This window comes from Lacerta agilis, chromosome 2 (assembly GCF_009819535.1).
Source record: "Lacerta agilis isolate rLacAgi1 chromosome 2, rLacAgi1.pri, whole genome shotgun sequence".
NCBI classification, from domain to species: Eukaryota; Metazoa; Chordata; class Lepidosauria; order Squamata; family Lacertidae; genus Lacerta; species Lacerta agilis.
In genome coordinates this window covers 91,928,528-91,944,724 of record NC_046313.1, presented here as the reverse complement: position 1 = coordinate 91,944,724, position 16,197 = coordinate 91,928,528, and the positions used below count along the sequence as shown (strand labels likewise).

Here is a 16,197-nt window from a genome sequence, read left to right as displayed (position 1 = left end):
CTCAATTTGGTTTCTTTGGCATCACCCGTGCATCCCACTAGATATGGAGCAAGTAACTTACTCTTAAGCGAGGAATAATGAGGACAGCTAAGGAGAATGTGATGCAGCAATTCAGGTGATCCACAGTTACAATCACATAAAAGAGATATCTGTCCATTAGAGATTCTATTTTCCATTACCTTGGAAGGGAAGGTGTTGAATCTTGACTTTATAAAGGCATATCTTATACACCGGGTGGAGAATCTGTGGTTGAGTATATCTCAAACTCTATATTTTAACTGGAAAAGTTGGGGGTCGTCTTATATGCCCAGTCGTCTTATACGCCATAAAATATGGTAGGTATGCATAAGGTGGCAGAGCAGACTGATGAATATTATTTCAAGAGCTGCCCTTGCCCCATGCAATCGCACAGGGAGCTTCATAACATGAGTTTTTCTGCTGTGCTATATGAAAATGTATAGGATTGTGTCTAATGAAGTCAGCCCATTAATGCAAGAACTTCCACCTGTGCAATGGGACTTCCCTCCCCCAATTTGTTCTTGGGCTCCCTCAACCCTTGGGAGATTGGTGGTGTATGCGAGTGTGCAGAAGGAGGCATTCCCATTGCACAGATAAATGTTCTTTCAGTAACAGGAAGATATCATTGGATACAGTGGTTGATGGATCGGCTAGCCTTAGAGGTGTTTTATGTTCTGTTGCCTGATATCAGCACTTGGGTTCCTTGGGTTTTCCCAAGGGCACCTGGGTGGCCACTGTGAGAACAGGATGCTGGATGAGATGGGCCATTGGCCTGATCCAGCAGACTTTCCTTATGTTATTGCATGACAGCGGCTTCTCTTTGCTTCCCCAACCCCATTCCAGATGTATCTGCCAAGGTAAGCTCACATCTGGACACACCTGAGAAAAGCAGCAGGTAAGTAACGCTCTCCCACCCTTTGCTGAGAAACTACTGAAGAATCCCACACCCCACAACAAAGCACCAACTCTCAAAAAACCCTATTAAAACCCCTGGTTTTATTTCAATGCTTCCATTGTATCCCGACTGTGCTAATTCAACATACGATGCTTCAATATGCTGTAATTATGCTCAAAGAGAAAAGCTGACTTCCTTCTTCTTCTGCTGCTGCTGGTAAAGCCATCGCTGGAGGGACTCCCCTTCCCGCGGCACCTGTGCTGGATGCTATCCTCTCGCCTGGCCTCAGAGCCCACCCTCTTCCAGCTCTGCAGGAACAGATGGAACAATCATTGCACTCATTCCACAGTTTGCCCCCCTGCTGCTGCCTGTAAGCCTTCTGCAGTTGTAATACACATAATTAGGCAAGTCAATGGCCAGTGCAGCAGATTAGAGGGCGGAGCTGCAGCCAGCAAAGCAGGCCGGCCAATTTATCTACTGTAGTGAATGGGACAGTTTCCTCTCAAATTACTTGTGGGGGGGGGAGTGTGGACAGGAGGCAGAAACCAATTATGCCACTCTTAAGCAGGGGCAGGAGGGTGTCTTTCTCCAGCCTTGGCCACTGCCAAGGAAATATTTAAGGGTGGAATTTATGGGATTAGTTCCTCGCTTGGCTCACTGGTGATTTATGCTTACAAGTCCCATTAACATTTATGACTCACTCACTGGAACCGTCTTGCTGCTCCTGCGTAATTAGATGGCACGTTGTTCCGTCTTATCCTGGTTACAGGTTGAACTGCACAACTCCTGCCTTCCTGGGAGCAACGTCAGCCTTACCAGGAAGACTACGTCTTGGGGAGTTAATGCACACGCAAGAATTGCAGCATCAAGAGCGGTGGCTTGCTTGGCTGAAACACAATGGCCCAGAACACACAAAAGGGCAGCCTGACATCCTCTCAAATGCAGTGCTTTTCAATATTCAATGGTTCGATGCTTCTCAATGGGGTTCACACGTCCAGACACTGGTGTCACAGGCTCTGCGACACCAGCCAGGACATGATGGGAATGGCTGGATCTGACAGAGGAGGAGGAGAAAGAGGACCCTGGCACTGGAGGTGGGGAAAGTTCAGTCAGTGGTGGCGAATAGGGCTATGCCCCACTGTTGCCAGACGTCCTGGCGAGGGAGGAGTTGAGTCAGTCCCTACCCCACCTCCAGAGAACGAGCTTCGAGGAGTAGCCGAAGAGCTGGCTGGCCAATCAGTGGAGCCGGCTGAACTGGAGATTGAGGGGTGGGATCAGGTTCCATGCCAAGGACACACTATCACCTGTGCCAGCGCAAACCAACCCAGCACTCTCTCTCCCCACCCCCCACCCCCCAATCCTCATAAGAAGTACTTGCTTGCAAGCTCGGTCTTTCTTGCCAAGTATCCTAGAATTCTGCTTACGGACTTTTGAGCCATGTACCCTCTATTCTGGCCTGATGCAGAGACTGTGTGCCGACTTCTTAATAATTTTATAACAATACTTTTATTACTGTATTTGGACCCCACCCATCTGACTGGGATGCCCCAAGCACTTTTAGCTTTTGGTGTTTCCTGGAGTCCAAGAACTGCGTCAAAGTGTAGAAGCCGGGACAGCCAAGGCCTTGAACGGTAAGTCATTGGATGATGTACACCCACTCCCTTTTCTCAGATTGAGTTCTGCACGGCTGCAATTTTGCTTTTGCTGTGAATGTCTCTCTCCTTTCTTTCTGCAAAGCTGTTTGGGAATCCCTCCAGAACTTCACCAGATGCAGCATAGGCGGTTGCCGCTGGGTGATTTGGGGGAAATGGTCAGAAATCAGATTGTTGGATCCAATCCATTCAAAGAACTGCAACAATTTTAAGAAAGAGCTACTGTCAACCACAGCAACCCAGTGCAACACAAAAGTACTTCCCCATGTCATTCCATGGAACTTCCCAACCCTGCGTGATGTGGGTGGGGAAACAGTCTAGGGGCATGGGTAGGCAAACTAAGGCCCGGGGCCCAGATCAGGCCCAATCACCTTCTCAATCTGGCCGCAGACGGTCTGGGAATCAGCGTGTTTTTACATGAGTAGAATGTGTCCTTTTATTTAAAATGCTTCTCTGGGTTATTTGTGGGGCATAGGAATTCGTTCATTATTATTTTTTTCAAAATATAGTCCGGCCCCCCCACAAGGTCTGAGGAACAGTTGACCGGCCCCCCTGCTGAAAAAGTTTGCTGACCCCTGGTCTAGGGTGCTCACACGCACATTGCTTCCATGAATATGTGGAGAGCACCCCACAACATCCACATAGGAAGTTTGAAAAGGGTACTCTACGCATGTTTCAGATAGTGTGCCAAAGGTGAATACTATTTTGTAGACACATAACCCAAATGTTTCCTGGTGCAAATTCCTTTTCCTTCCGACAGCAAAGCATCCAGCTAATGACACAATTCCGCATTCGTTCCACTCTTCTGTCTTATCTTTTCGCTGCTCTGGAGAGCCTTCTGCCTTATCTCAGAAACAAATGGCGTCCAGGACAGCTTTAAGCAGCAGAGCCATTTATCTGCCTGACATGTGTTTCCCTGTTTGTTTTCTCTAGCCTTGAGACACCAGCTTTGACAATATTTAGCTGTGTCAACTGTGGCAGGCTGTTGAGCCCACTCACTCCAGAGGTATGAATCAAATTCTTTGGTACGTTCATCATATACTGGAGTAAATAGAGGCTCATCAGTGCTTCCTTCATCTGATATAAAATGAACTCTACATATCTTTCAGGGTAAGGAGTCAAAGGTGGGAAGTTGTCTTTTTAAAATAAAAAATAAAGCTTTGGCCAATCTACAGCATTACCCTTGTATAGCTCTTCAAGAGTTACCAGGCAGAAAAACTTTTCTTTCAGAATTTCAGTTCTGTCATGAACACAATGAGCGTATTTAGTGAAAAACCTGTTAACATGTTGATACTGAAAACAAGTATTCTGTTTACATTGTGTCACACTGATATACAAATGCCAAGATATCCTCCTTTTGAGGATTCATTAATTTGATCCTTTTGGGGACTTCCTGTTCAGTCTGGCCAATTTTTTTCTATTTTCTGCACAGATCAAGCAGGTATGTGAACTAATTATGTGAATCAGTTAACATGTACACAGATCACCAACCAGGGATAAGACAAACTGTATGTTTTGTTTTGTTTTGTTTTTGCTTTGGGCAGCTGATTGACAGTTTACAACATTCAAGCCAGGCAAGGAGTGGGAAACCTCCAATTACAGTATTTGGATTAAAATTAACCCACAGCATTCTGAAGTGGCTAACCACACTCCCTGGAAGTATTTTTTAAATGCAAATTGGGAAACATTCATTTATTTAAATGTTTATTTGGTCACCTGATCACTTAGGTTTGGGGTAAAGAGCCATGAAATAAAGAATGGTATCAACCATCAGTTAGCATTTATTAACATGAGGCAGAAACCCGAACCACCAACTGACTTAACCTGGGCTCCTAAACAACAGCTCCAAGAGAAAAGCTCTTGCAATGTTTGCAAAAGGTGCTGATGTTATGAAAAGCCTTCCGTTGGACAGAGTTCCAAGTAAAGGAAAAACCTCTCCAAATAAGCTTTGCTATTAGAATATGGACATCATGGTTAAAATAGGTCCAGATACTGTAACCGGACACACAGAAGGCGGTCACTTTGCATATGGAACAGAACAGAGGAGCATCACACTTCAATCACAGGTCGCAGCAGAGCTGGCTTCTCCACAAAGCAGCATGAAAAGGAGATGCATCAGGAAGACACAGGCTTAGGTGTGTGCATCCTCCTTCAAAGTTTACAAGTTTTACTAAGGTAAACAACAGAGGAACATACTGTAATGCATCAGCTATGGAAAGTATGCAGCTGTCCGAAGTGTATACAGTATATGAATCTGAGTACCTGAATGGATATGATTTATCTATTGTAGGAGGAGTGATCTAAAATAGCACACTCCTTCCCTCACAAAGTGAAGCATGGGGAATGACAGTGTGAGGAAGATGCGTGAAGGGGACCCTTTTCCTTGAACAAATTTATACACCACTTACGAGTGCAAATGCGAAAGTGCAACAGCTTTCAAGTGTGACAGTTACAAGCACTGGGAGAGAGGGTGGCTGGCTGACCATAAAATAAAGACGAATGAACTCAAAACACATCTGCAATAGATTATTGTAGCCACCGTTTTGGAAATAGTTAGGTCTTTTCCCTTGTTGGCTTTGGCTGGTGAAAGCACCACAGCCAACCTTGCTTGGTCATTTATCAGGTATAAAGATGGTTGAGCAGAACAGGGGCTATAGCAGGGCAGGAACAGAAATCTGCAAGATTAGAATGCCGGGAACAAAAATATCAGGAACACAGACTTCCCAATGGTGGGGGGAGAAGGCAAATGTGAGGCACTGACTTCTAGCTGCTGGTGGGGTGTAGCGAGGCATTTCCTCTTTCTTAACGTCAGGTGGTTGAAACGCATGCTGCTACAGGCATCCTGTGAGTGCCACTGAAAGCTGCACCCCCACATAGAGGTCCCTCCCTTTCCTCTCACAACATTTAGAAACACTTGGCTGTGCTGTAACATCACCACAGTCTTGTCCCGCTCCACATCGTTGGCTGCCACTGACAGGGATGGAGGAATGTGCACAATGATGTCACGGCACAGGGTTACGTGGTGGTCATTGTTGTGGGGGAACACACCTGACAGAGGGTGCTATTTTCAGAGGCAACCTTATGTTGTGCATCACCCAGGCGTATCACCCAGGCTGAAAATTCCGCTTCCCTTTTAAAAGTGTTGGGAACACATGGAATGCAAGAATGTACTTATGTTCTTGCATTCCATGTGTTCCCAACACTTTTCAAGGGGAAGCGGAATTTTATCTCCGCTTACTGAAATTTCCTGAGCATTTGGTGGGCAGGGCGGAGAGAAGAAAAGGTGGAGAGGTCAGGCTCCAACTCTGCCAGAACCAAGTTAGAATTGAGTAACCTACAGAGGAGGCAAGACAATGCTTTGGACAGAATAAAGAGATTGCTTTCGCAAACATAGAAGCTGTCAGTTCTCAGAGAGAAACAGAGCTGTTTTGAGAACACAACAGGCAGGCACCCTCCCCAGTTAGCAGCCACAAAATGGAAGTGCAAGGGTGAAGAATGGTACACTATGAACTTTTGCAATATAGGTTTCTTTGGAGCGCCGCAGTGTTGGGATGTATGTATCATATACACAGACACGTATTTCTTTTCAAATCTGCACAACACATCAGGCATGTGAAAATGTACTGGCATAGCCTGGAGAATTTATTCTGCCTCTGCCCACCACAGTGGCAACATACTGTCAAAGAAAGGGTTCAGTGGAATTCAGGATGCCGAGTTCAAGAGATGTGCATACCGTTCGGACATGGATGCAGAAGACACATACAGCTCTGCCTACAGTTAGTTAATGAAGCTTAGCTACCCAAGAGCGAAGCAAGAGGATAAGTTTGTAGTTCAGGCAAAAGTCTAAAAGGCAGAAAAACGCAGTATATACTCAGCTCTGTCGTTGAATGGTGGTGCATCTTTTGGTGAGCCAGCTAAAAAGAATGTTTTGTTCCTTTCGGACCAGGACTAAACACTAAACCCACCTTTCCTCCAGCCTAATCACATATTAGCAGTGCAGCAGGAGTACAGATAAACCGAAATCAAATGTTCATACTGAAAAGGTAAAATATATTCTGACCATGTACATGTTCAAAAAAGAAAGAAAAAACACCATACTATTACACAGCCATGTATCACAATTAAAAAAAAGAAAAAGATGAGAGCAATCCTATGTACTCTTACCTGGCAATGAGTCCCAATAAGCTGTGAGAAAGTACAGGATCAGGAAGCACTGGCATAGCCGATATCGCACATGCAACTACTACTGAGGCACATCTTATTAGATGCGAGTGCCTGTGATGACCAAGCCCACTGCTAGTTGCTGTACAATTGACACTTCGAAATGGTTAAACTGAAATAAGGAGGACAGTAATATCCCGAGTGGGAAATTTAGGAGCTGGGAAACCATGATAATGAAATACAACATTTAAATATAGATTTGAACTATAAGCAATCTGCAGAATACAAATCAGCAAGCTTCATCCATGTTTGATCATACCTTTCATAATACTTACTAACCTCGAATGATGCCACTTCAAGACTAACTCCAGAGAATAGGGAGTCTTGTTTTATTTGCATGCATCACTGCTATTTGACAGAGGAGTATTTGCTGAAGTGGCCCTTGGGTGTGAAAATGAACCACAACAGCTAGCAGTACAAAAACCCACAAACCCCTAGCCCACCCCGTCCACATTTCCTTAAGAAGCTTCTTTTGCGCTGCCAAGAAGCAGAAGAGCGCTGGGCTTTGGAGTCACCTCTAAGAAATGTCTCTTTCCATTATGATCCGGCGAAAGTCCTTGAGGCTGAGCCGCGCAGCTTGTTCCTGTCTCTTCTGAAGTGCTGCCGCTGCCACTTACAGAAGGCAAACCTTCAGGCTGCTCCGTAAGCCTAATTGCCGCCTGCATTTGCTTCCCTAATTCCTCTATCAGTTTCCCGGGAACAGATGTAGATTGCAAAGGAGCCTTTGATTTTTCATTACTAGCATCTAACGTCAAAGTGCCCATGTCTCGCCTTAATCCATTACAGTCAATAAGCAGGGCTGTCCTCTCCTCTTGGAGTGTGCTTTGTAAAGGATTTATTTCCCCATCTTCGCTGGCTGAGGACTCTTGTTCATCTGAATCGGAGCCTCCTGTCTCACATGATGAAGTGCTGCTTGAGTCTTCAGAGTCACTCGCAGCTCCTTCGGAGGGAGGCAGCTGCGGCTCGGAGACGTCTGTGCCAGCAGCTTTTAACTCCTTTTCTTCCTCTTGCACGAGAAGCGCCGCTGCTTCCAGCTCGTCAAGCTCAAAACCTAATTTGGTCTTGCTCAGCTCTGCCTTCTGCACGCATTCGGCAAGGGCTGCCAACTTCTTTGACCTTTAAAGGAGGAGGGAGGGAGAGAGAGAGAGAGAGAGAGAGGAGAGAGAGAGAGAGAGAGAGAGAGAGAGAGAGAGAGAACTCATACATTTTGGTTACACTCTGTGCGCCTGACAGATACAAAGATTATCAAAAACCAACAAACCTCAGTGATGACAAAACTGTAACTGGGGTTGCCCAAATTCCCAGAACATGCAGAAGCTCACTATGCATTCCATTTAACTCTTTCCAGTCCCTCAGCAACACATTATGAAAGAACATTTCTATATGAAGATTTGATTAGCCGATATCTCTCAAGTCATTGGGCCAACATGAAGCTGTACATCTCTCTAGCCTAGAGCATTCACAACACTTTAGCAAAGTGCAAAAGTTATGTCAGAAGATGGAACAGAAGGAAATAGCTTAAAGAGAAGATTACTTCCTTCGGCTGAGTTCCTACCACTATTAAAACTGGTATCGAGCCTAATATCAGACTGGGGGCGGGGACCAACTATTAATCTGCAAGTGTGTATGTCGCTAGTGACCTGTGCTTGGAAACAATTATCTGTGGGCTCTATTTTTAATTGGATAGGAAAATGTGTCCCATACCTTCTCGTGCTTGTATTATCTATACGAGAAAGATGTCAACTTGGTCTCTTTTTACCACCACCGCCTATGATAGGATAAGGCAACCTGGTCCAGTTCTGTGGTAAACCTCATGCAAATAAATCACGATAAGCAATAATTTGTACAGCCTGGTGAATGGTTTTGTCCCCCTCAGGAGAGACTGCAAAAGGGGGAGTCTGAAAGGTGAATTCCCACTCCTCAGGCTGCATTTGACAAAGCAAGTTTCAAAGGTTGCAACAGAATCTCAACTATATGCTCCGAGACACCATAACGTAACAGACGGTCAAAACAAAATAAAAAATAAAAAAAATTCCTTCCGGTAGCACCTTAGAGACCAACTAAGTTTGTTCTTGGTATGAGCTTTTGTGTGCATGCACACTTCTTCAGATACACACATCTGAAGAAGTGTGCATGGACACGAAAGCTCATACTAATAACAAACTTAGTTGGTCTCTAAGGTGCTACTGGAAGGAATTTTTATTTTATTTTTTATTTTGTTTTGACTATGGCAGACCAACACGGTTTACCTACCTGTAACTGTAACAGATGGTGTTTACATAACTTGTTCTTGGTGAATCAAATGGTAACTCAAGAAATAGTAATAAATATTACAAGAATACTTTCATTTCAATAGCGCTACTGAACTGTCAAAGGCCACTAATATGGGAAGTCTCCAAAGCCACTAATAAAGAGTTAATACTGCTAAATTAAGAATTAGGAGCTGCCTGCCCACCTCTATGGACAGTGATTAGCATCCTTTTCAGTGAGCAGATCAATGGCATGAAACAAGTGCATGTTTGTGCGGGATGAGCTGTGCGTGTAAGAAAACAGGACGATGTGTAAGAACACTTTAACCCTGCGCTGCAAACGGAGGACGCTTTGTTTCATTTGACTTTTTTTAAAAAAGAAAAAAGAATGATGGGGATTAATTTAAACAAATTAATGGCTTCAATAAGCATTTAACGATGGCACAGTAACTAATCTGTAACACTTGAATTAAGGGATCCTTACTGGTACGCCTGCATGTGTTATTTCCTTTTAACAGAGAAGGGTGCTCTATGCTGGCTGAGTACTTTTCAATACTTTTACAGAGGTCAAACAGAGCAAAACTGAGCTGCAATTTTGGCCTTTGCAGAATGCAACTATCTGCTTTCCGCAGAACCGGAGCTGTGCTCATTCACTTACAGTCTTCCCCCATCTCACAGCAGAGCATCTCTCCAGGGTCTCAGACACTAGTTTGTCTCTGCCTTGCTACCTGAGATTCTGTAACTCAAAGCACCAGGAGCTGAACCTAGGACCCTTTGGATGTGCTCTGCTGCTGAGTTACAACCTTGCCTTTAATAGCCTTATAATTGGGGTTGAGCTAAAACATTCTCCTGGAACCTTAAAAAAAGGGGGGGGGGAATATGTTGCTTTGCTTCTTGGAATGGAAGCAATTTGGGAACGGGTTAGAGCATTTTTTTTTCTAAGGCAACTGCTTGTCCCCATCTTTACCACACACTTTAAAATAAAATTCCTATAGGGGATTAAAAAAAAAAAAGGCATGCACCGTGTGTTATACTGAGTAATTATCCCCCCTGGGAACTAGAATATAAAGATCTTTAAAATCATTCAGCTGAGAGAACAAGCACTTTAACTTTTGCCTCACAGGAGTTGTGTATTACATTATCAGCTGCTCACTCTAGTGTCATTGTGTCATGCCTCGCAGGTTAGCAGGGTTTGGCAGAGGAAATGAAACCCAGTCAGTTACGGCAGGATTTATAGCAAACCTGCTGTTGCAGGAAGTGGTGAAAAGTTGATTGATAGCCTGAGACAAAGCTCTACTGGGAAAAAACAAAAAACACAAAAAAACAGGATGCATGTCTGCTATTTATACCTGGCTTCCCTTTCTTTCTTTCTTCCTCCTTGATCCATATTTCATACAACTCTGTTGCTTTTTTGTTCTCTTCATTGTGTAAAAAGAAAAGAAAAGAGGGGGAGCCTTCTAGGAAAGGATATATTTTTGGCATTCTAGCAAAGCTGCCTCATGAGAAGGGAAGACTCCCTGGAAAAGACCTTGATGTTGGGAAAGATGGAGGGCACAAGGAGAAGGGGACGACAGAGGATGAGATGGTTGGACAGTGTTCTCGAAGTGACTGGCATGAGTTTGGCCAAACTGCGAAAGGCAGTGGAGGATAGGCGTGCCTGGCGTGCTCTGGTCCATGGGGTCACAAAGAGTCGGACACGACTGAATGACTGAACAACAACAAGCAAAGCTGCAGACTTCCCCACTTATAATTCCCAGGAGAGGTGACTTCTCCTAATTATTGTCCCATAGCAAAGTTCTTTTTAAAAAAATCAAAACCCTCACAGCAGAAATATACAGATGCCTTTGCCAACCTGCTGCCCTCCAGATGTTTTAGACTGCAAGTTCCATTAACATCTTGAAGACACTTGGTTGGCTGGCAAGGGCCGTCCTCAAAGCCACAGTGTGCACAACCCAAATCCTTTAAATCAGAGATGCTTTGGCATATTCGGGCAAAGCACCTGCTTTTGGAGACAGTTGGAACCACATGCGCATGAGGCTGGCCGATAATCCGTCTTCCTCAAAACAGGAGGCATTTAGGCAAAATGATAGCTCAGTCAGTAGAGCAGGAGATTCTTAAACCTCAATGTCATGGGTTCGAGTCGCACATTGGGCAAAAGATTCCTTCATTGCAGGGGGTTGGACTAGATGATCCTTGTGGTCCTTTCCAACTCTAGAGCTCTATGATTCTACGACCTTTTAGCACTGTGGTTTAAAGTAGCTGTGTTTTAGTAGCTGTATGGCCTTCTTTCTTGACAATTTGGAGAGACGGTGCCATCTGTTCATATGTTATGGGTGGCATGGGCTGCATCTAGCTTGTCAAGTCACTTCTATTGGTTCACCAACCCTAAAAAAAACCAGGCATTCCTGCTTTTCCTGGCAAAGACACCTCTTTCCCCTCTGGCATGGCACCCTGCAAGAAAGTCTTGGTGCTCAGATCGGCAGGGTATAAAATAAAAACCATTATAAAACAGGGACAGAGGTTTCCTGTTGCCTGAGCACTAAGGTCTTCTTCCAATGGTGTCATGCCAGAGGGAGAAGACGTGCCTTTGTAAGGTTAAGTGGACAGATTTCCTCTCCATCCCAGTCATGGGCTGGGAGGAGAGGTCCCTCTGCTGATCAGCAATAGAATGGAGAGGCTGTCTGAATGTGTGTGTGTTACTATTCTTTATTGGATTTCCTAACCACCCTTCACCATAAGGCCCCAGGGCAGGTTACAACAATATAAAACAATATAAAAACAATATAAAAATACAGGCCCTGTATTTGTACAAAACTATGTACAATCAGAAGAATAGTGTGGATCCTTAAATATCTCTCTCAGGTGTCAATGGTCAGGGCAAAGAGGTCTGATGAAAGCTATACAATGAAGGTGCTAGACACACCTGTGAGGATGAAATTCCACAGCTTTGGGGCTTCTTCAGAGGGTGCCCACTCCAGGGGCACCATGCCCCAAAGCTCTGAGGGTGAGGGAACTACCAAGAGGGATCTCTTTGCCAATCTTAATACCTGAGAGGGACTATAGGGAAGGAGACAGTCTTCCAGATATTTGGGGCCTAAGCTTTTTAGGGCTTTAGGGGGACCGAGGACCTTCAAATCGGGCCTGGAAGCAGACTCATCAACCACTGTAGCCATTTTAAAAAATGGATTGCATGAGTTCTAAAATTAACCCTGGCCAGTACCCATGCTGCACTCTGGACCAGTTAAAGTTTCCGAGTCCCATGAAGAGCATGTTGAATAGTCCAGTCTGGAACTTATTGGAGCATGGAGTGCAATGGCCAAGTAATCTTTGTGCAAAAGGGGGTGTAATCTGATCAACTAGCTGGAGCTGAAAATAGACATCTCTAGCAACTAAGGCCATACCTGTGCCTCCACTGACAATGTTGGAGCCACACGATGAAAGCGTACTTTCTGTGCATGGCTTGTTTGTGTGGAGAGTAGGCATGTGCATGCTCTGGCAATGCCACCACTGGCATGCGGTTTTCAAAAGATTGACCAACCTTCAATGTGGCCCTCAGGCCGAAAAAGGATGGCCATGCCTGTTGCAGGGGCAATAAACCTTGTGGTACATTCCCATTTACCATCACTTAATTCTTCAGCCCACTCTCTGATCCAAGCAATGCAAACCTTGGAACATCTTTCCATGGTCCAGCACTATGGGAATGACTCCTGCATTTGCACACTCTGCTGCCCATTGCTCCACTTAATTATTTTGTGACACCCCCCCCCCTCCAAACACACTGGCAAATTATCGTTTGTGCTTCGCCTGCAAACTAGGAGTGACTAATTAAGCTGAGCATGCAATGAATGGTGGTAGCTTTTTGTCCGGGAGCACCAAACCACTGCTTGGCATTATGTGTTAATCCACCCACCGTGTCCAAGACAAGAAACCTTCTGTTTAGATAGGAGCTTAGGCGTAAATCTAGGGGGGGGGATTTCATCTGTATGCACCAGAAACACCGAATGCACCGCTGACAGAGTTGCTCTCCGATGATACAGCTTGGGCATCGAAGTGGGAGAGGGTGAAACCACAGAGCAACACCCACACATTTCAAAGGCAAGCAGTCGTGTTATCAGAATGAATATTACATGCGTCTGGCTACCAGCCAGATCGGCAAGCTTCAGAACTCCAAAGCATTAGAGCAGTTCACAGCCCTGGCTTCCAGCCAGGCACACAAATTACTCACTCAAAAAAGGACACTGGCATTTATTTTCAAAGATAGGGAAGTCATTCCTTGTCTCCCAACAGGGCTGAAGGAGATAGTTCCGAGGCCGTATTTGAAGCAGAGATGCATCATGCAGCCTACGCAAAAAAGAAAAGAAAAAGCAAGCGCTGCTCATCGCACAAGAATCCCCTACAAGGATCCCTTTCCCTGCAAGCGAAACTGCTGCCATTTTAAAAAAGAATAAAAGCGCAACTACAGAGCCAAGTGGCTGGAGTAAACATTCTGACAAAGGCAGTTAGACACTGTCAAGAACCGTTCTTTAGGCTGTAGTCCCTGGAAAGAAGCATCCTTGTCAGAACAAGCTTCTTGACGTTCTGGGAGTTTCTTGATGTCGGGCATGCTTTCCAGCAAATGCGTTCCCCAGGCAAGCAGTTGCCAAAGAAAAAGTTTCCCTGTTCCAGTTTCATGGTACCTGTTTTTCTAAAGCTTCAGTGAAAATAGTCACCCACAGTGACAGTGAAAGCGTTCATCCTCTTACAGGCAAATCTTCAGCTCTAATTGTACCACTGCTGCTTTTCTCTCTCACACCCCCACCCCCACTCCTTTTAACTTCATATCCTGCTCCCACTGGCACCTGCACTCTCAGTTTCGGCTCCCCCCCCACTAGTTAGCTGCTCCTTCTGGAGAGATCTTCCCTCTGCCATATCTCTTCCCACAATCCTCCTCTGTGTCCTCCCCTCTAACCCTTTTGAATAAGACTAGAAATTTTCTTAAGATAAGCAGTTTTGCCTCTCCCCCCCCCTCCAGTGATTTAATTGCTCTCTCCACAGAGAAGTACCAAGAATCAAACTCCCTTTGAGAAACAAACACTTACAGCTTAGAAATGCTTTAAGTCTGTTCACCAATTAACAGAATATTGCTATATTCTGGGGTGGGGGAAGGCTTTAGGACAGGCATCCCTCCAGATATTTTGGCCTACAACTCCCATGATCCCTAGCTAACAGGACCAGTGGTCAGGGATGATGGGAACTGTAGTCCAAAACATCTGGAGGGCCGAAGGTTGGGGGTGCCTGCTTTAGGACAACAAGCTCATATGTTGGCGTCCATTAAGATACTGTAAATTCACAGAAAGGGGTGGTTGTAGCTGGGGGTGGGGTGGGAGGGACACAATGATATTTTACCAAAAGTAGGTGGTAATGAAGAAACTTAAGTCTTGTTCAAATATCTCCTGTGTCAGAAGATGTTGTGACCCTGATTCCTGGCCTTCAGGGGATGAGGATTCCCAAAAACACCCCCCATGAGCCATTTGTGTCTGTGCCTTGGTCTGAGGATACAGCACTGCCATCCTTAAGAGTTGGAGGACTGCATCACTGGATAACAATCATCACAGGAGACCCAGTGAGACCAGAGTGTCCCTTGCTCCGTTAGTGAGTGATGGAGCTAGCTGGGGTCCTTTAATTGAAAGGGCACCTTCCTGGGGGACCGGGGCTTACAGCAGGGATGCTGCTGCTGCTGCAACAACAACTATATAGAGCTCAGTCTGTTTGGTACATGCTGAAGCAACATCAGATTTCTGCTCTCCCATAGCACAGCGTGGACCCTACCCTGCCTTCAGCCCAAGCCAGAGTTGTATACCCAGCCAAAGCTTGACCTTTACAGAAATCAAAGCTCACCTCCAACAGAAAACACTTGTGCAAAATATAGTTCAAAAAAGTTTGTTGCGCACTGCTAACTTTCCCTGCTTAGTATCTCACCCAGCAGTTGGAAAACCAAGTTACTCATCATCTTTGCAAAGGGGCAAATCTATCTTGATTTATCATGAAAGGGAGACCTCCATAGGGGGCTCCAGTGGAAGTTCATGTTATTGGTAACATACTAATAATAATAATAATAATAATTTATTATTTATACCCCGCCCATCTGGCTGGGTCTCCCCAGCCACTCTGGGCGGCCTCCAACAAATATCAAAATACAATACAGAGTCACAAATTAAAAACTTCCCTAAACAGGGCTGCCTTTAGGTGTTTTCTGAATGTCAGGTAGTTGTTTATTCCCTTGACTTCTGACGGGAGGGCGTTCCACAGGGCGGGCGCCACTACCGAGAAGGCCCTCTGCCTGGTTCCCTGTAGTTTTGCTTCTCGCAGTGAGGGAACCGCCAGAAGGCCCTCGGCGCTGGATCTCAGTGTCCGGGCTGAATGATGGGGGTGGAGACGCTCCTTCAGGTATACAGGACCGAGGCCGTTTAGGGCTTTAAAGGTCAACACCAACACTTTGAATTGTGCTCGGAAACGTACTGGGAGCCAATGCAGATCTCTCAGGACCGGTGTTATGTGGTCCCGGCGGCCACTCCCAGTCACCAGTCTAGCTGCCGCATTCTGGATTAATTTCAGTTTCCGGGTCACCTTCAAAGGTAGCCCCACATAGAGCGCATTGCAGTAGTCCAAGCGGGAGATAACCAGAGCATGCACCACTCTGACAAGACAGTCTGCGGGCAGGTAGGGTCTCAGCCTGCGTACCAGATGGAGCTGGTAGACAGCCGCCCTGGACACAGAATTAACCTGCGCTTCCATGGACAGCTGTGAGTCCAAAATGACTCCCAGGCTGCGCACCTGGTCCTTCAGGGGCACAGTTACCCCATTCAGGACCAGGGAGTCCCCCACACTCGCCCGCCTCCTGTCCCCCAAAAACAGTACTTCTGTCTTGTCAGGATTCAACCTCAATCTGTTAGCCGCCATCCATCCTCCAACAGCCTCCAGGCACTCACACAGGACCTTCACCGCCTTCACTGGTTCTGATTTAAAAGAGAGGTAGAGCTGGGTGTCATCTGCATATTGATGAACACCCAACCCAAACCCCCTGATGATCTCTCCCAGCGGCTTCATATAGATATTAAAAAGCATGGGGGAGAGGACAGAACCCTGAGGCACCCCACAAGTGAGAGCCCAGGGGTCTGAACAC

At 45.7% G+C, this 16,197-nt stretch overlaps 1 protein-coding gene across 3 annotated transcripts in view; it reads right to left on the bottom strand.

Moving 5' to 3' along the window:
• Positions 1–6,693: 6,693 nt before the first annotated feature.
• The window catches only part of SHQ1 (SHQ1, H/ACA ribonucleoprotein assembly factor), a 68,441-nt gene continuing 58,937 nt past the window's right edge, over positions 6,694–16,197 (bottom strand). For 2 of the 3 annotated variants that reach the window (XM_033141213.1, XM_033141215.1), the window contains exon 12: positions 6,694–7,902. In XM_033141213.1, coding sequence (XP_032997104.1) covers positions 7,245–7,902 — 658 coding nt within the window. In that variant the 3' untranslated portion in view covers positions 6,694–7,244. Of the gene's footprint in view, positions 7,903–10,046; positions 10,332–16,197 lie in introns of those variants that run through there. The other variant, XM_033141216.1, reaches the window with a different exon arrangement.